The sequence below is a fragment of the Habropoda laboriosa genome, unplaced genomic scaffold (assembly GCF_001263275.1).
Source record: "Habropoda laboriosa isolate 0110345459 unplaced genomic scaffold, ASM126327v1 scaffold5, whole genome shotgun sequence".
In the NCBI taxonomy this organism is placed as follows: domain Eukaryota; kingdom Metazoa; phylum Arthropoda; class Insecta; order Hymenoptera; family Apidae; genus Habropoda; species Habropoda laboriosa.
This window is the reverse complement of record NW_017100161.1, coordinates 1628688-1648557: the sequence shown is the minus strand read 5'-3', so window position 1 is coordinate 1648557 and position 19870 is coordinate 1628688. Positions and strand designations below refer to the sequence as shown.

The 19870-nt window shown below is 47.1% G+C and overlaps 1 protein-coding gene across 1 annotated transcript in view; it reads right to left on the bottom strand.

Moving 5' to 3' along the window:
* LOC108577849 (protein pangolin, isoforms A/H/I/S) overlaps positions 1 to 19870 on the bottom strand; it is a 269457-nt gene that overhangs the window by 14669 nt on the left and 234918 nt on the right. Inside the window, exons 4-7 of the mRNA XM_017941066.1 lie at positions 14228 to 14375; positions 4908 to 4998; positions 3334 to 3468; positions 2444 to 2581 (exon numbers count right to left, since the gene is read on the bottom strand). Coding sequence (XP_017796555.1) covers positions 2444 to 2581; positions 3334 to 3468; positions 4908 to 4998; positions 14228 to 14375 — 512 coding nt within the window. The remainder of the gene's footprint in view (positions 1 to 2443; positions 2582 to 3333; positions 3469 to 4907; positions 4999 to 14227; positions 14376 to 19870) is intronic.

The window sequence follows — 19870 nt, the reverse complement described above, 5'->3', positions numbered from 1 at the left end:
GTTGTCGTCGTTCCTCGCCTTATTATACGTCTAACACGCGTGCCCGTTGATGCTCGCGTATTTCCCTGTATTCAGCGTCGAAAACGCGTCGTCGTTGTCGTTCCTGGCGTCGGGGAATCACCGAGCGGTGTTACGACGATTGATTATCCGCGAGTGCGGAAGGGGCGGCGGGGAGGAGGGCTGCACCGTGGGGCCATCATCGCGATTCATGGCTCCGCAGCAACGACACCCTACCATCCGCCGATGTATAATTCGCGCGTGGGGGGTGAAGATTGCATTCTCTCCGCTTTCCCTGCGTGATGCCTTTTTTTGGCGGGCTGCGTGGCGCTACCATCGCCGCTGCCAACCCTCCACCACCTCCCGCCACCTACCACCCCGCCGCCGTACTTCTCTATGCCTGGCTTAATGCACACAACGCACACACTAACGCCGATATGTGCCACCTGCACGAGTAACGGACTGGATTGGTCAGCTGTGTCTCTCTCTTTCTCTCTCTCTCTCGTTTATTAGCTCCTCTCTTGATTCTTCTTCGTATATAACCGAACAAAAAAAACTTCAAGACGAATCTTAAGAAAACACGTAAAATCTCGTTAACTACGCACGTGAGTCTAATCGATCTCCTCTCTTCTCTTCCTACCTCGTCTGTCTAACCTCTGCAGTCCGCTTTTTCCAATTTCTAACGAGATTCTCAATCGAATCGTCACACGTGCTGTGTGCTTGTAGATCTTTCTTCGTAGCTTTCGATTCTCGACGAGATGTACTAACCCGCGATCGATCGTACCGAAGTGAACAACTGCGTTCTCGAATTACGAAGCACGTGGCCAGATCGAAGGTCAAAATGGAAGACCGTAGAGAGAGAGGAAGCACGCGAGAGGCTCGTAAAAGTACGTCGGCGTCTCGACGCTCGTCTCGTCTCGTCTCCCCTCTTCAGGAAGCCTCCTCGTCCAACAGCAGCCAGCTGATCAGCAGCAGGATGGCGTGTGGTGTCTGGTGCATGGCGGTGCAGCACAGCACACGCGTGCCACGAATGTAGGAAGCGCGGCCATGCGGCTTTGTATACGATGCTCGGGCCAGGCGATCGGCCGGGTACTAATGCAAATTAGAAATCTGTTTAAGAGGGTAATGATCAATACATAACCGGCGGCGGCGGCGGCGGCGGTGGCGGCGCCGGCAGGCGCAGACGCTGTGCGAAGAGAGTCATTCAATAAGTGTTATACGTGCCTAGCCGACGAAGGGGGAACGAACGACTGCACGACGGGTTGAACACCAAGTGACGTGCTACCCCCTATGGTCGTCACCGAAACTATCCGTCAGCCCTCGATACAGAAGCGCGTCGTAGCTTCTTTATCAACCGGCGGATCACATTTTTTCTTTATCGATGGAAGGACACGAGTGTCCTTTAAGTAACACGTGCATATTTTAACTACGACGATTATATGGTAAGTGTTTCACAGCTCGTAGAAACACAATTTACGATAAAAAATGAAAGAATTTTTTTTCTCTTGCTAGATAGAAGATGTAGTAAACATTGAACATCATGAATATTCATATGGAATATTTCTCGCAGATGGATGGATACTGCAAATGTTTCAGTTTCACACAAGTATTTCTCTGGCTTACGATAAACGTGAAAGAGACACCCTGTGTGTGTTGAATATTCTGTTTTCAACGGTGAGTTGTTACAAATAAATATATTCTGTATATTCAATCTCAAATATCACCTTTTTTTCTGTACAGAGGTAATTCAAGATTAAGCTTTGAACGTAACACTCGTCGGTACACGATATCGTCGCAGGTAAATGTTTCACTTGGAAATAATTGCTCTGGTAATATAGCGGAGAGGCAGCAGAAGGTCCCTTTCTAGTTCAGTGGGACAAAAAGAGCGTTTCCCCGCACGTGTAGTATATATCCATGGTGTATGCATCCAGTAAATTATCGACTGGCCTCACGGTAATGCCTCCCCCGTCGTTGCAATATTTACCAGCGCGGCCGCGGCCATGATCAAAGCGTATTCGTTCCGACGGAGCGAAAATTAGGCCTGCAGAAAACGCGAGCAAGCTGTCGGTGTGCTTTGACACGCTCTTCTCTCTCTCTCTGTTCGTCGTTTTCTCTCTAATAAATTCACCGATAACTCGTCGATATTTCGATAAACATTAATTCGACTTATAAATTGTTACGGTTTTATCCAATGGTCCGGTGGCAAGTAAATTCTGCCGGTGTTTCTCGTGCCGTTGTCTCCACGATGGTAGAACATCTTTTCGATCAATCGTGGGTAACGATGAATTACTCTACGCGTGCGATAAAAGTGGATATTTACGACGGGTTGAGTTTAGAGAGTAGGGAAAAGGGGTGGAAGAATTGTTGGGGTTATTGAACGAGAAATAGGGTGGTTAGATTCTGTGGAAAGAGACCAGGTGTCGCTGAAATGTCGCAGAAAACAGACCTGTGATTGTGATCCAGGGTGGAATGATCGGTCTTCGGCGCCGAGGAGACCAGTGCGTGGGACGCCAACGCGTGTGCGTGCGGACTCAGTCCGGGGTGCGGGGGCATCAGACCCGTCGGTGAAAACCGGTAGAGATCACTGGAAAAATTTTCCTAGTTTTTGGTAATTACAAACGTCACGGCTTAATTCAAGCATGCTTAATTCTCCAAGTCCGAGTGGGACTCAGACTTTTCATGCATTCCAAGCGAGTAGCCTTCCAATTCGAAGAATAAAGTAGACTATTTCAACCCTCGAAAAAATTCTAGGCCAAGTTTAAAACAATCTCGGACATAAAGGGTTGATAAAAATTCGTTAGAACTCACTCAAACTTTTAAAGGGTTAACCCCTTCGTAACAGAAATTTTTTTTTAAAGAATTTCTTATTTATTTATCGATCATGGGGTTAGTAAGGGATACTAAATTGAGATCAATTTTTGTCTGAGTACCTAAATGGGATATATACTAGTCACGAAAGGGTTAATTGAACGTTTCGTTGGAAAATTTGTGTAGGATTCATAAGTGTTTTATCAATGAAAAGAAAGTTTGCGTATGAAACTGTTAGTGTTAAATTGTAATGGTTTCTTGAACGTTTCCATTTATCGTGGGAACTGAAAGATCTGAACGATTGACTAAATCGATTTATCAAGGGTTTATACTTATAGTTTGCTATAATTGTTCTCTGTTAAGTTTGTAACTTTGAAAAGTTCCTATTGTGAATAGGAGTTGAAACGTTCAAATAGTAGAAACCTGATGAATAACTGTGGGTAGAGAAGTAGAGTTGTCGAGTAACGTGTAACAGGAATTAGGGTGTTTGAGTGAACTTGACAAATCCGATCTCGATCACCTACTAACCTTGGTAAACTAGAACTTGTGATGGGCAAACTCGTTGGATACGGACTTCGGAAACCAGTGCTTGCCGGGGAAATGGGGTACATGCTCGGTGTGTGCCTGAAACGAAACCGTTGCTTGTCAAAGGGAAGCTTCAACCTGAAAGCAATTGTCTTTACACATTACAATATCCATTGTCGGTAGCCTTTACGATTTCTCAGGCGTTTTCACGTTAAAACAACGCACAAATTCATTGAAATAGAAAAAAAAAATGAGGAGAATAAATCAAAGGAAAAGAAATGTATTAATTTCTCTGAAATCAGAGATAAATAAAGAAAGTATTAAACCACTGAAATTTCAGCTCACAGTAGATAATTCCAAATTTCTCGTTCCTAAATTAACACTTCCATCGCAATCTTTTGTTTTCTAAAGAAAAATGACAGAAGAATCGCGGTGAATATTAAATCTCCGCGATAAAACAAAGAACCGACTTCCATAATTCCCAATTTCTCTTTCTATCATTTCCCTCGATACCCACGAAAATCCTTCAACAATCCCTTCGTCACGCCTACAACTTTCCTCGAACGCGACGACGTCGATCAGAGTCAGCCGGGGAAAATCGCGGTTCCGCCCTCCTAATTGAGAAGAACGGGCCTAATCATCCGTGGAAAATCTCAATTTGGGGCGGTTCGAGCAGAAAGCAAATAACAAGGAGGGACAGAGAAGAGAGAGAGAGAGGCTGGGAGCAAGAGAGGAGGGTCCTCTGGTTACGGTCAGCGAGCGTTTATAGCTGAAATCGGCGACGATGGCGACCGATGTTGGACGTGGTCGATCTAATAGACCGGAACTGAGAGGATGACCAGGGTGAAACGGAGCTGTGATTCGGAAAAACGAGAGGTGAATCGAGAAAATTCATCGATCTGTCCTCCCTCTCTCTCTCTCTCGTTTCCTTGGACCTTGTGTTATTTCAACGGGTCGAGCTTTTCCATCGTTTGAATGGCTGACTGGCTGGCTGGCTGGTACACGAAAAGCTAAGGGGATGAAAAGGAGGAACCAGCAGAGGTTAAAATAAAAATCGCGTTTATCCTGGTCGAGTGTCGTCGCGTTCGAGGGGCTTTGAATCGTTAGTACGCGAAAGACGGAATTAACGACTGCTTGAGCGTGGAAAATCGGACGTTTCTCATGTAAATCGGCCCACTTCTCCTCGTTTCGAACGTCCGGAATCTCTCTCCGGACTTCTATATTTCGATTGACGGCGTATCGTGGGGCTATTCAACTTTAGCTTTTTTTATCCCTATGATTCTTTCTGTCTTTTTCTTTTTTTTTTCTTTTCGTCCACCGTATGAAATGGTAAAATGATTTAACGGGTTGATCGTTCGAACGGTGAAAATTATCGGCCAAATTATAATATTTCAATTTATTAGAATTACCACGTTGACAGGAGGAAAGGGTTAATTAAGCTTCGTTCTCTTTTCTTTCTTTTTTTTACCGTTCCTTTTACGAGAGAGATATCGCGAGGAGATGAAGATGAGACAGATTCATTTATTCAGCTTTTTGCCGGTGACGTTTCCCATCGGTGAACGGGTGTATTGACTTACCAGGAAGCGGCGACTTGCGTCATTTCCGGGCTAAGCATGGGGTACGGATATTGACCCGTGGAGAAGGGATACATCGGTGCTCTCGTCAGACCTGGAACAGAAATGAGGATGCTATTGTTGCGTTTTATGGATGCACGGAGAAGATACGCCGGGTCTTATCTTCAAAATTCAGATACATCCATGGTAAAGATACGTCTTCGAGAATATTCTCAATATCGGAGAATCTTCCTACAATTTTCATCTTACACGGTATAAAGATACACTTTTCGATACATCTTCTTTTGTCATCTTCGTTTCATCGGATTTCGGCATTAACCGCGAACAATGTAATTTTTCAATTTCTCTGTTACAGCGAGAAAATCCTCGTACACGTTCAAGAAACAGAGAACACGTAAAAACACCGAGTCCCTATGATTGAATTAAAAATGCAAATATTCATCGTAGCTTATTTGCATGGAGGTTAAAATACGGATTAAAAAGCTTGCGGATTTTAAACGAAATTTATCCATATAAAGTGAATTGTTAATCGAAATGAAAAATTCATAAACATTCTATTTGGCGGTGAAGAAAAATAGGTCTGGTGAATTTTAAATGAAATTTATCGATAAAAAATTAATTTACTATTAATAAAAATTAATATACTTGGAAAATTCGTTAAAAACAGATGTACGGTGTATCGATGGCTGTAAATATTGTTAATCAACGTCTGATTATCGACGTTGGATGAATTTCGACAAGTTCGAACCGTCGACGAACCGCCTAGAGTGGAAACAACCGCAATTTGCTACGGATACTTTTCCACGGGGTTGGTTCATTTGCCGCGACACGATGTGCCGTCGGCGTCGCGCCTGTCGGCCGCGTATTAACGGATGCAGAATAAACATTATTACGGACGAGATCAAAGAAGAGCGAGCCGGTTGGAGGAAAGAAGGACTATGTATTTAATATCGAGCGGGTTTGCACTACAAATATGAACCGGGTGACCCGGCTAACAGGCATCGATCAGTGAATCCAACCCCCCTTTTGTCGACCATCCCTTCTCGCTCGCGAAGAAAGTGTGTTTGTTGAGAATTCGCATAGTGCATAATTTCCGCGGAAGAAGGTAGAAGTATTCGTGTTTAATTTATGTTTGTCAAAGTAACGTTACTCTGATAAATTTTTCTCTCATCGTTGGTCAATTTTGTATCTAAAATTGCGAAAAAGACAGTGTAACCTACTCGTTTCATTGTAACTTTATTTATCACGAATAAATATGCTCTGAAATGTAATACAGTGTCGAGTTTTTTCAGATCTCTCAGTGAAATCAAATCTCCATTAAATTTGCCCTATAAAATCCTCTTCCACCCTTCTCATCAATTTGACCAAGACTCCTCGAAAAAAAGACCTCGCTCGTTTACACTACACTCGAACCCTCGAGAAGAAAAAGAAACACGTGCCACGAACCGGAGTGAAAGAAGAAAAAAAAAAAGAAAAAATCAGTATCCACCATTCGAAAGCCATGGTTCCACCCTATCAATAATTACTCGAAAGTTTCTCCCTCTCCATGGACCCTGTCACCCCGTGTCGTCGTTACACGAGTCTCGTATACACAGCGAGGTACGAAAAAGGGGTGCTCGCGTAGCTTTCACAGTGGCGGTATCTAATATATAAACCGGGTACGTGCTGCAGAACCGGTCGTGGCCCCCGAACAGCCCCAGAAACGTCGACTGCCGGCTATAAGTGGGGTGCCTTTGGCGAGGCGAAGTGTAATTGGCTTCATAAGGGTCGACGAGAAGCGGCCGGAATATCGGCAAGCCTGAAACCGCTTGACGAGGCCAATACTACTCTCTTCCCACTGTCTCTCTCGAACTCAGTTGTCGTCGTCTGCGTCGTCGTCGTCGTCGTCGTCTACGTGGAGACCAACTGTGGACTCGAATTCTCTTTTCACCTTCCGCAAACTCCCATCCCTTCTACCAACCCACGTCTCTATCGTGTTCCTTTTTGCGTTTCACGGGCTGAATATGTCCCGAAGGCTTGTGCTCCACTAGCCCGCCACCCTCGTCGTCTCTACATGAAATCGGTCAACGCGTGGTTTTCCACGATAGGGCCACTCCAAGCCCCTGGATAACGACCGTCTATCGTTCGACCGTAAAGAGATCGGTCCTGGGGCTCTCGATCACCACTGGACAGGGTTGCGAGCCGTTTGTGAACGTGTTACGGACGTGGTTTCGATGTTCTTGATGCTGATGGAGCGGAGGTGTTCGGAAGAGGGGAGAGTGAGAATTTTGGACGATCATAGACGACTTTACTTGGGGACTGTCGTGTAAATTTCAGTGTTAAACCGAGTTTGGAATTTTTTTAAGTATGACGGTAATATTGTTTACATATTATCAGATTCAGGTGGATGTTGGTTATAGTAAAAAGTGTTATAAGTTGGATCTACTACATCCTAATGCTTCTCCGTTCTTTAAGAGACCAGTTTCTTTACTACTTGTCTGACCATTAAAGGATAATCTACTTGGAGCGACGACCCGTTATCGACACGCACTTCTTCCTACAATTATTACTTGTACAAACGAGTAATCCATTATCTTTCGTAGTTTTTACAATTTTCCACAAAATGGTCGCGATTGTTTTAACAAACTTTCGCAAAAACTACTCAAGCCTAACTAAAAGAAAAAAAAAAAGCAAAATTCTAGCAATCACAAAACACCGAGAGAAACCGAACCCTCCGAGAAGCTCTCCAAGATAATGATTCAACCTCATCCATCCTTCCCACATCCCTGCGCAACTCACCGTTAAAGATGACTCATTTACATTCCTCTGGAAGAGGCATTCAAGCCGATCTCCTCGCTTCCCGAAGAATCGACGAAGCTCGGTAACGGAAGACACACCAACAGAGGTTGCGGCGATATCGAAACCAGTCGCTCACGTAGACAGACCAGCACAGAAACGTTAGGTAGATATATACGACGTAGTCTCGCAGAAACGTAGGAAGAAAGGGTCGTTATCTGTCCGATACCCGTGTACGAATAAGGTAAGGGACGAGAATTAGAAGTACGAACCTCGCCGCGAAGATAGAGAGAGTATGGAGAGCAAGAAGAAGCTGGATGATATAAGGGAACCAGAGAGGGTTGCAGGGGGGAGGGAGAGAGGCGGTAGTGGAGGTAGAGAGGACGGCGGAGGTGGGTTGAAAGGGGTGGCTCGTAATATCCTGGCGAGTCCGCGGGCTCCGTCATGTGTGCTTAATCACTTTCCAGTCGACTCGGCAGTCTGCAACCCCATTATCGGGGTCTCACCACCCGGAAAATTACTCTTTTATTCTCGAACAACTCGAGCTCCCGGTGTTCCGTATACCGCGATATTCTCTGTCTTTCCGCCCCTCGTCCTCCTCCCTAACCCCCTTCTTCTTCCCCCCTCGCCGTTCGTTCCTCCTTGCCTTCTCCCTTCGCCGGTCGACGACTTCGATGGTTTTCGACTATTTTTTCTTCTTTTTTTTTCCTCCTCTCGCTCTCTCTTTTCTCTTCTTTTCTTCTTACAGAGAGACATTCAGAGGGAATTTCCTACCCCATTCTCGTTCGTTCGTTCTCCCGACGGTTCTACTAGGAGGCAGGTTAAGTCTAGTTCGCTCTATTAGAGGCTATCGTTAACATTTACCCGGTTCGTGGTTACCGGCGGAAGACACGGGGAACCGTGCGCGTGTGTCTCCACGGGGAGGGATGCGAAATCGACAAAGGGACGGAGAAGGAACGAGAAGGGTGATCCGACGGATGCTCCGTGCAGAATCTTTAATAGAGATCGGGTATTACGGAGAGAATGGGATGACGTGGGAGGATCTGCGTTTAGAATTTTCTGCGTCCAGGTCGGTTTGGAAGAATTCATTTCCGGGTGGGCTCGTGTTTAACACGTTCGCTGCCAGGGTCTGAGAAGAAAATCTTGTACCACAGCCCAGGGTGGTTTTTGTTAGAATATGTCCTTAAATTGGCATGGGTCTTCTCAGGATATATTTGCAACATTCCAAATAAGCAAAATAATTGTCTCTAGACCAAGGATATTCTACATCTATTTTATCGTTTTTAGCTCAGCAATACTGTTCATTTCCAAATTTCTTGCAATACGTTATCATAAACTGACGAAGGACACGCATCGCTCATCTGCGTCGGTGGTAGCGAACGTGTTAAGGGAATTTTCGAAGGATCTGGGATTAAATGGATAAGTTTTGTAATTATTGTGGTGGTTAGATTATTCTGAATTGCAGTTACGATTTAGAAGAGCGTTCAGTGTGTTTCCTACTATTTATAGTTGATTATGAAGTTTTGTATTAAACAGAATTCTACTTTTTTCTATTTCGTATTAACCCTCTGCACTCCTCGCAATTTTTAATACGATCTACCAGAAACTCTGAATCATTTTTACTATGGGCTACCAGCTACTCCGAGAGTATTTACAATGGTGCCAGTGCGCCTCTGGGGAAGATACTTTGTAGGCGTTCAATTTTTCTTAAAAATATATCTTACAGTGTCGCCACGGTGGCGACAACGGAGTGCAAAGGGTTAATAGAAGTTTTATGGTATAACAAAATTGATTCTCTGTTTCTCTATGTTATATAGTCCACATAAGCTATTACTTGAAAAATGAAAGAAGGGAATAACGAAAGTTACATTAACGAGTCAAGATAATTTAATGATCAAAATATTCCACGCATCTTTCCATAAAATCGACAAGATGTACCCAGACAAATACAGAGCCATTGCAGCCGATAACTTAAGTGGATCAACGAAGGACTCTCGAAGAGCCTAAACAATTAGGCGAGCTGATTCGAAAAGCTACGAAGAAGAGAAAAGACGGAGTCTCTTAATCAACGAGACGATCAACAGCCCAGTAGTGCAGCCATAATCTTAAGGACCCGCACTTGGTCAGGTTCTCCCCTTGACTTAGTGCGCGAGGAGAGGAGGCTCCCGAAAGAATAACTTTCGCGTAAGAAGGACTGCCGTTCAGACTGGCGCGCGCACTCGAGCCGACACTCGAGGTCCGCCTCTGCCTCTCGCAAGGAGGATACGTTCAAGTGGTATTTTAACACTCGAACGAGAGGAAAAGTGTATTTACGGCGGCGCGGGGCGTGCGACACACGCGGAGGAAAGCCCGACAAAGATGTCAAAGTGACCGCTCGAAGTGGCGAGAAAAACTGGAGAACCTACTCGTGAAGGATTACGGTGCTCGAAGAATCGCACCAGCCGGCGAAAGAGGCCGAGTGGTTTTCCACGCGCGCGCGAGAACACGACAGAGGGGAATCACAGGGGGTGACTATCCATACTCCCTTTGCCTTGTTTGACGTTCTATTATGTCCATTAATCGACTGGTTTGATTTACTTTCTGCAGAATTGTGGCGGGACGTTGTGGCACAATTGATAGACAAACAGGGGTGGATATCGTAGGAAGATCGCAGATTTTCCTGAATTAGGGGGTTTCACATGTGGGTTAAGTGTTTCGAACTTGTATCGATGAGATTTAGGAATGTAGAGATTAATTTTGAGGAATTACATATTAGGGGTGGAAGAATAAGCAGACTTTCTTGTGTAAAATTTAACCCTTTAACTTATAACAATTGGAATCTTATCTATCGTTTTAATTTGCAAGACAGGATTAGCAAGTGTAACGAACCCTTCACAGATTAACGTTTGTTACCTGATAGAGTACTAAAACAGCAAATGGCTGACGCTTAGGTTAAGAAAAATATTTTGTTTAAGTAAGGGTTCCAAACCAAGTTAAATCCTTAACTTTTATTAAAATCAAGAAACAATTACGAATAAATATATGTGCAGGTATTTAAAGCTTTCAGTAAACGTCCAACGATCACCGTGATTCTCCCGCATTCTTCCCAAAACACGCGACCAATTTCCTAAATTGCACCTATCAAAATTTCCTCGAAAAAAAGGGACACAGTAGCTTCTTCACCCACAGCGCTATCCGCGAAACAATTCACCGGCCAAGGGTACGTGGAGAAATGCGATAAAAAAAAAAGGGGGCCAGGAAGGAAGAAGCGCCCGTGGCGGGGGTGGCTGTAGGAGAGAAAAATTAAGCGGATCAATGGTGGAGCCCCGGCGTTTCGCCGGGGGATGTCCTCTCTCAACCCTCCGTCGTCGTATCCTGTCCTCTCCGGCCCCTCCCTTCCTCCTCTCACACTCTCTCTCTTGCGCGGGCTCTCCTCTGTTCCATGGAATCCTGAAATAAACACGCTGGCGGAGATCGAAAAGTGGAGCTAATTAGAAATATATTCCTGGAAGCGAGAACGGAGCGAAACACTATGGCGGAGAGAGAGAGAGAGAGAGAGGGGTGGCTCTCCGTAGACGCGCCACGGGGTTTCCAACGCTGCTGGAAACTCTCGAACGAGGAGAACCAACCGTGGAGAGGAGAGGGTGCAACGGAGATCGACGTACACTAGGAAACCAACCTGTCTGACAAGGAGAGACGACCGCGTAACACACGGGTTACTACCACTACGTACAGAGAGAGATGAACAGGGAGAGAGAGAGAAAGGAGAGGAGGATGGAAACGAGGATGAAGAGGCGGATGGAGGAAGAAGAGGAGCAGCAGTAGAGGGGCTAACGGGGGGTGGGTTGAACGAGAGAGGTGGCGGCGGTGCTCTCGGTCGGGTGCTACGTAGCACGAGAGAACGGGTGAGTGAGTGGGTGGCGGCTGAACAGCGCCGAGAACCCCACCTCCTCCACCTTCTCGCCGTTCTGCTGGCGCGAGAGAGGAACCGAGACGGGGAAGATTCTCTGTCGTGCTCGTCGAGCACAGGAGGGAAAGGAACGAGGGTGAACTCGAGCCCACGGGGGAAGGAAGGAGGAGGTGGAGGTAGAGGAGGGGGACAAAATGCTCGCTCGTTTGCAAGACAAAGAACCTGGAGCCGCCGTACGAACTCGTAGTCGTGCATAAACGCTATCAACCCCATCTACATATTCCAGGGACCTAGGGGACGTGGGCGAGTGGAGGAGGGTGGAAGGAGGGAGGAGGAGGAGGAGGTAGGCCCGAGGCAGAAGGAGAGGAGAGAAAGATAGCGCGCGCGCAAACACGTCCGGAGTCTCCAGGCCAGGCTTTCTATCTCTCTCTCTCTTTCTATCTTTTGCTCGTTTCCTATCTCGCTTTGGTCTGGCTGAAACGATACCCAGGGAACCCTTCCAGAGGGAGAGAGAAGGAGAGAGAGAGAGAGAGAGAGAGAGAGAGAGAGAGAGAGAGAGAAGAGGAATGGCGAACCGAATTAGAATCATTCTCCTCTCTTTTGGTGATTTTATTCCTTGGGAAAAGAGCCAGGAGAACGCGTATTGTGAGAGTAATGGAGCGTAATTAGAGTCGTCGTTGGGATAGGGGTGTTCCTGGCGGGATTCTAGGGGCGTCAAGTGATTCGAGCTAATAAATTACCAGGAAAATTCTAATTTTTAGAATATATATATATAGACGACGTCGAAAGAAGCTTCTATAGGATGCTGATAAAATATCAACCTTGAGGGTTAATCAACCTTCCCCCCTGAATTAATGCGAAGCCACGAGGTGCTTCAAAAACTGATCCCTCCTATTCGACCTCGTCCAGTACCCTTCTTAATAAAAAAAAAAAAGTAAAAGAAGAGAAAGAAAGAAAAATTGTCCCTCTTAAAGCAGTAGCATGTAGAACATCTCGAAAAATCCGTGTCACCATATCGAAACTGTTCCCCAAAGGTTTCTCTCCCTCCACAAGCCTCGATCCTTCGATTTACGTACAGAGAAAGAAATGAACGAATAAGAGAGTGTATCCAACAAGGCTTGTATAGTTCGAAATCGTGGGTACGCCGGGAAAATACATCGGTCATCGACTGTTGATCCACACTGGCTGGCGAGTTTGATAGCAAGGGGTTCCCCAAAGGCAGGGGAGGCGGTCTCGGGGGCGGGTGCAACGAGGATAGGAAGGAGAGAAGCTGTAGAAATAGAGAGGCGGGTTGAAACCCCCTTGACCCGGCGCCAGAGGGAGGCTGCATGCCTGGCTGATTAGCCTAATGGTGAGTCCTCCTCTTATTCTCCTACTTGACGCCAGTTCGCGAGCCTCTCTTCTCTCTCTTATCCCACCACCACTTCTCTGTCTCTCTAACCCTGTCCATCCTTCTCCGTTACTCGCCCTCACTCTCTCTCTCTCTTCTGTTCTCTGTCGTTTCCCTCTGGGGACGCCTACCTACACTTCACATCTCTTCTTCTACTCTGGTTCGAGGCCTCGGCATCGGCGGTGGACCCTTGACTCGATAAGAAATATTCCTTCAATTAGGACCCCGTAGGAATATCAATGTTTGCACGACTACCAACAACGGACCACGACGACCAAGACGACGAGTTTTAATTCGCCTCGAGAGCAAAGGACACTGCGCCGCCGCCGCTAAGCGAGCCTCCGGAATGGCCTCTAGAGAGAGAGAGGAGTTTCCACAGACGATTCTCGAAACGCGGAAGCGTTTTACCCGCCTGCTGAGAATTTCTCCACGCGTCGAGCTAATTTTCTTGCTTGGTTTTTCATTTTCTTAGGTCTTTTACGAGGGAGAATTGTGAATTTGCGGTTAACGATTTTTGGAATGATTAAAATTTGGGAAGAATATCGATTCTTTTTTGCTAGAGACTTGGTATTTAGGTGTAGTCTAGATGGAATTAAATGGGTTAGTTGTTTAAGCTTGAGTCTAGGCACTGACAAGACCTGTTACATTGTTCGCATGTTACAGAGATGATGTTAATGTTTGCGAGCGGATCGATACGGTGAAATGCCAGATCGTGTTGCTCTATTACAGGGACGAGAAGTATTCCATCAATTACAATTCGAGAGGGTTGTCAATATTTGCGCCAACACTAGCGGTTTGACTTCGTAAAAGAATTATTGATTCAACTGGTACCAGCGGGGTTCGAACCGCCATAGTGTATGATTTGCGGAGAGAAGTTGAGGTCTATTCAAGGCTAACTTTCGCGTTTAAGAAGGAGAGAGGCTGCTCTTATGTGTCAATATCTTTTTAATCAAATTTTACCACATAATACCTTTTTTTAAAACGACGAATTCTAATATTTGAAATTTTTAATTTGAATTAAAATTTGAATTTCGAATCGTAGCAATGTAAAATTCAGAGCCTAATATACACACACGAGATAATATAACAAATTTGAAGCCCCCTATTCACCCTCTAATCATACAAATTGCTACCTCTACGAACGAATTTCGGTGTTCTTTCTGCAAACCGGTCCATTTGAAATTTCGAGGAAATTACCGGCGAAAAGAAGACGTTTTGTAGCGTACAATCTGTTCAAGTGGTCACTTAAAGCTGATATTCGGTACTCACCTGCCGCCGCGGCTGCTTTACCCGCATCCAGCGTCCCGTACGGTGGTATTCCCATATGAGCAGGCGGTGGTTGAGTCAGGTGGTCTCCGTTGGGGCAGAAGAAGGGCAACCCGCTCGGGTGAGTCCCCGCCAGGCCCATCTTGCTTGCCTATAAATCAAACGAAGAGGGAACACACTGTTAGCATGCACGTGATCGTGAAATCGGTACAAGTATATATCCGGCGTGGACGTTTTTGATGCGGCCGCGCAACACGGTGTATAGCCTTCGCGTGTCAATGTTGCATTATCGTTCTTAAGTAATTAATTAATATCACGTTGATTAATGCTACGTTAATGCAGGCCAGGTAATTAGTAGTCCGCTCGGGGATATCAATTAATTAATTGATGCCCCGGAAGCGTCGACAGGTGTTTGCGTGAGACGATATATAAATTGATTTCTTTCCTCTGTCCCGTCGTTTGATCGATGGCGTGTCGTACGAACGTTCCAAATGTCTGCCGCTAATTGAATTTCCAAACGTCAAGATATTGACGCTGAAAGAAAGATAAATAAAGTAGAAGAAAAAATGAGACCGAAGTGGCTTTAATAATTAACGTCACTGTCTGAGCCTTTCACCTGTGCACACTCGACGAAAAGATTATTCCTCGACTCTGATAAGCGATATATAATATATATGTATAATTTGACGATTAAAAATAGCGAATTATCGAAAAGAAAGAAAATCTAATAATAACTGCCTATTCCGATAATAAGCTTCAAAGAATACTCCCCACCGAAGAAGATTCATCGAGTGCCAACTATAGTTATCCTTAATCAAACAGCCTTTCCCCTCTCTCTCTCTCTCTCTCTCTCTCTGATCTCCACCCACCCCGTTCCACTATATACAACCTTCTATATACCACAACAGGCTGCTTTAACGATCCAACAAAGGTAGTATCCGATTCTTTGATCGGCCCCGTCGAGTACCATTTCCGTTCCTCCCTATTTAACATAGACATTAGCATCGTGTCTCCGCCGACGACCAGCCACCACGCCGATCAAAAAAATAAGGACAGACAACCGTTGGAGTACTAAAAAGCCCTCCGATGCGTCTCTCCTCTCGAGAAGAGGAAATATAATATACAATTCAATAAACTCTCGAAGGGGGAGCGCGCTTATCGAGGACGAGCTCGAGCATTAATTTGCAAAGACGGCGGGCGCGCGGGCTCGAACGTTCGAGGGTTCGTTCTCGTTCGGCTTTTCCATTCGCCGGCTCGACGACGTGTATCGCCCAATTCAAGTGGCCCTTCAGCGTCCTCTCGCGCGCGACTCGTCGCGACCCTTCTTCCCTCTCTCTTTCTCTCCCCTTCTCTCGCTCTGTCTCTCCCTTTCTCATTCTCCTCTTCCATCTTCCCTCTTCTTTCGTCGTCTAACAGTCGACGGAAGAGAATTAGTTCAATCTGGCCCTCTCGCAAGGTCGCCTCTCTCCCTGTTCCACCGACGCGACGACGGCGACGGACGACGACGAAGCCGGGCGACGATCGATAGCTCGAGTGGTTGTCTCTTATCAGTCGGTGCTTACCATGAGTGCGGCAGTATCGCGCATCGATCTGACGGCGAGTAATAGTCCTGGATCGAGAGGCTCCCTTTCCATCCAAGTCAGCACCCTCGACAGCAGACCGACAGTCTCTTCCGCGGTGGGCTCGTCTTCATCCTCCTCTTCCTCCTCGTCCTGACCCTCCTCCGCTTCCCCGTCGGTGGTCCCTTGTTGCTTCGAGCCCTCGTAATCGGCCCACTTCTCTTCCGCCTCGATCTTCACGCGACAACGATCCTCCTCGAGTTCCTTCTTCCTGACGCATCGCGACGATGCCTCGTACTCCTCCTCGAGGATCCACTTGCTCAGCTCGTCGTCGCTGACCTCCAGACCCACTTCCCTAGCTACGTTCTGTAGTTCCATTAGAAGCATTCTGTCCTCTTCCTGATCAGCTGACGCTACGCGTACACGAGAGGACAATGTCGGACCAACGTTGTTCGAACAATTAATCGTAGAATCGTCACGATCACGAGGCAGGATCCAACTTCTGGCAAACGTTTCCGATCTAACACTCAACCAAGCTCTGTGAAGATCGGCGAAGGCTTCCTTCAACGTGAATCTTCTTAAAAAAGCATTCAACGAATCGGTCTCCTTACCAGGATTCGAGATCTTACGATAGACACCGTAACATGCTCTAGATAGGACTCCGGTTGCTAATCTCACTCTTAGCTCCCTCACGACGATCCTCATCTCCAGACAATCTTTCGGTACCACGAACAATCGGACCAATCCGTCAGCAGCTACGCAGTCAGCCTCCGCTGGAAGATAATCCGCGCTCTCAGCTACCAGTACAGCGCCATCGGGGTGCATCGCCATTGCTGTTACTGCGAATTCCCTATGAAACCACCAGAGAAACAGGTCCACCGTCAATGATCCTCTACCACCGCCAGCGTAGATCACCGGTTGGCTGAGCATGTTGACCCGTTGCAGGCAACGTGGCCGCCAGTGGCGACCAGTGACCAGAAGTCGCGTCCTGTGGTGACCCTCGTGATCCGCCGCCCCCACCACCCACACCCTCTCAGCGTCGTCGATGGCGGCGGCGGCGCGACGCCGTCCAGGCAGGTCCCGCCAATCGAGGAAGGACACATGTGCGAGGTAGATTCTGCTGCAGTCGTAACTCTCCAATGCGCTTCTCAGACTTTCGATAACGGACGAATGCGAAACTGGCGGACAGGTTTTCAGGTTAGCTTGAGTGGACTGCGAGGATTGCTCGGGTGCCTTGTCGGACGTGGTCGATACAGAGGAGGAAAACGGCGAGGATGAAGATACGATCGTAGACGTAGGAGCACTATTCGACGTCGATGCAATGGACGTGGATGATTTTCCTGTTACGGTATCCCTGACACTACGTGCTCTAACCGAACACTGTCTCTCCTGCTTCCTCTTCCTAATTCTATCCTGATCACTTGTATACCTTCTACCATCGACGACGCTCCTCTTCTCCCCGGTCTCATTGAAACTCTCCTTACGAACGACATTCTCCTCGTTCCTCGAGAACGTAGACGTGGACGTTGTGGAGTGGGCCGGTGACGAGTTACTCTCTGATCCTGGCGATGTCGATCTCCTCGAGGACACGTCCGTCGAGGTAGACAGAGCTGGTGAAGACAATGACGTGGACGATGATACCGTACCGTCTCCATGGTTGGGATCATCCAGCAGCCGATCCTTGGCGATCCGATCGCGGCGCCTCTGCCTGCTTGTCGGCCATCGTTGCACCGGGGTGCCGTTTTCACGGGGCTCGAGGCCACTCTCCAGGGGTTGGCGCATGCGCGCCGCCCACGGCGATCGACCCTCGCACGCTGCCACCGCAGACTTACTCGTTCTGGTCGTAGTGTTGCTTCCGTCCACCAATTCATCCTTATTCCCTCTCGTCTCTTCGACCTTACCACCAGCTTCTTCTCTCGTGGCCTGTTCTTCCTCCTCCTCCTCCTCTTCTCCGCTCTCGCGACGACTTTGCTGCTGCTCCTCCTCATTCTCATCGTCGTGCTCGTGTTGATTATGACGACGATGATTATGATGGCCGCGTCTACCACCAGACTTCGAGGTAGCTCTACAGTTCGTCCGTGTGCACTTGCTGCCACCACGGGGCGACATCGTCGTCCACGACGTTCCCGCCGCGGCGGAGGAATCTCCTGGGCCACGGTGTACCTCTCTTTGCTACGAATCCCACGGATTCGGCGAGCGTTCGCGCGCGCGCGACCGCTCATCCACGGCGTGCCGGCTTCGCCTACCGAGCGATGACTGAGCGAGCGGCCGCGACGCAGCCGTCAAAGGCCGGAGCGGGAACTAGAAGGCTTTGATGTACCGCCGCCCCGGCGCGCACAAAGCGAAAGCGGCCCCGGCTCGTTGGTTGGCATGCCACGGGGGCGGGGGCGGATAGAGCGAGAGAACGGGAACACGGGCGAGCGCGCGCCACGGGAACGTCGACCAAGAGCGAGCGAGCGAGAGAGCGGGAGAGGAGGGAGGAGGTGGGTGGAGGAGGGAGAGAGGAAGCGAACGACAGCAGGACGGAGACAGTATCTATACCGGCGACGGATGTACAGTCGGGTAGACGGGTTAAGAGAACGTCTGGTAGGGTGGTTTTTGGGCTGGGTCACAGGGTTTTCGGGTGTTTTGGAACCGATTGTACGACACGATCATTTCAGAGAGGATGGGTTTTAGGCGATGTTAGGTTGGGACAGAGGTTTTCTTTTGGTGTGAGATACGGGTGGTGGATTGGGGTGAATGGGTAATCGATGACCCATTTTGGAGAGTTGGCCTCTGAAGTCTCTTTATTGAGGGTGGTTGGTATGTTTCTTTGGGCTTGTTGGAATGATGGGATGGGTTCTGGTGTTTCTTTTGGATTCACCTAGATAAAAGGTGGATTATTTATCGGTGTTAAGGGAGATGTAACCGTATAGAAATTTTTGGAATGTTGGAATATACTCTATCACTACTTTTTCTGTGCGTTAGAGTCTCTGAGGAATTCGGTTTAGAGATTAGAATGACGAAGTTCAACAAATGTCGGTCATCTATCTGACAATTAAAACAGAATACGATACTCGTTACTAAAATTATCCATACGTCAATATGGTACGTTAAATAATTTGCAACATATGTAAATTCGGTATATGGTTTCTTCAAAAGTTTCCATATCTTTAACAGCCACTCGTGACTGAAAGCCTCGAGAAGAAAAAGGAAATTCATCGATGACAAGGGAGAAAAGTGAACGGTAGCAACAAACCAATAAATTCTATCTGTCGTGGAGCAAAGTGAACAGTTAAACCTGTATAAACGCTCTCCAACGATTGCACAAGGGGTGAGTGTATCCGGCGGTCTCCGTGTCGCGGAACGCAGTTACCGGAATAGACGTTCCCCTTGGAAAGGGGGTGATCGAGCGCGAGCCGCGTTTATCGGTGCTCCAATTTGCACAGCAGAGAGGCAGTCTCTCGCGAGGCTTTTTTTTCGTAACTAGAGCGAAAGATCAGCGTGCTACACCAACCGAGAATAACATTCTGACCGATGTTTCCCGTCATTTCAGGGGAACAAGACACGATCGGTCAGACATGAAGAATTCGAAGAATAAATTCCAATTATTTATGTTAATTAAACGTTCAACCGAGAGATATTCGATCGTTTCGACGAATTTCATCGAAGACTGTACCAGAGACGAGAAGAATGTTGTAACTGATAGACAGAAGATATATGTATAATACTACGGTCAGAGATTATCGGTTGGGGAAAAAAGTGACCTATCCACTCGCCTCACTATCTATTCACTTTGGCGAAACGATTAATTGAAATCGACGCCGATAACGACGCGTCGAGTGTTGGTTCGAAGCTCGATGGCGTCCTGGAGTTCCATTAGCCTCGAGTGTCTCCGTTCGAATTCAATTTTTCCCGACGTTCACCAACACGCCTGTAAATTTCGTCAAACTATTCGTTCAACCATGGGGAAAATAACAAATTTCCATTGAATATTCGCAACAATATTATTCGATTAAAACTCTTCTATATTTTCACAAATATTTCCCAATCCTTTCATCCACTCTTCTACTTCGTATTGTTCGATCTTTAAGTATCTCCACCGACG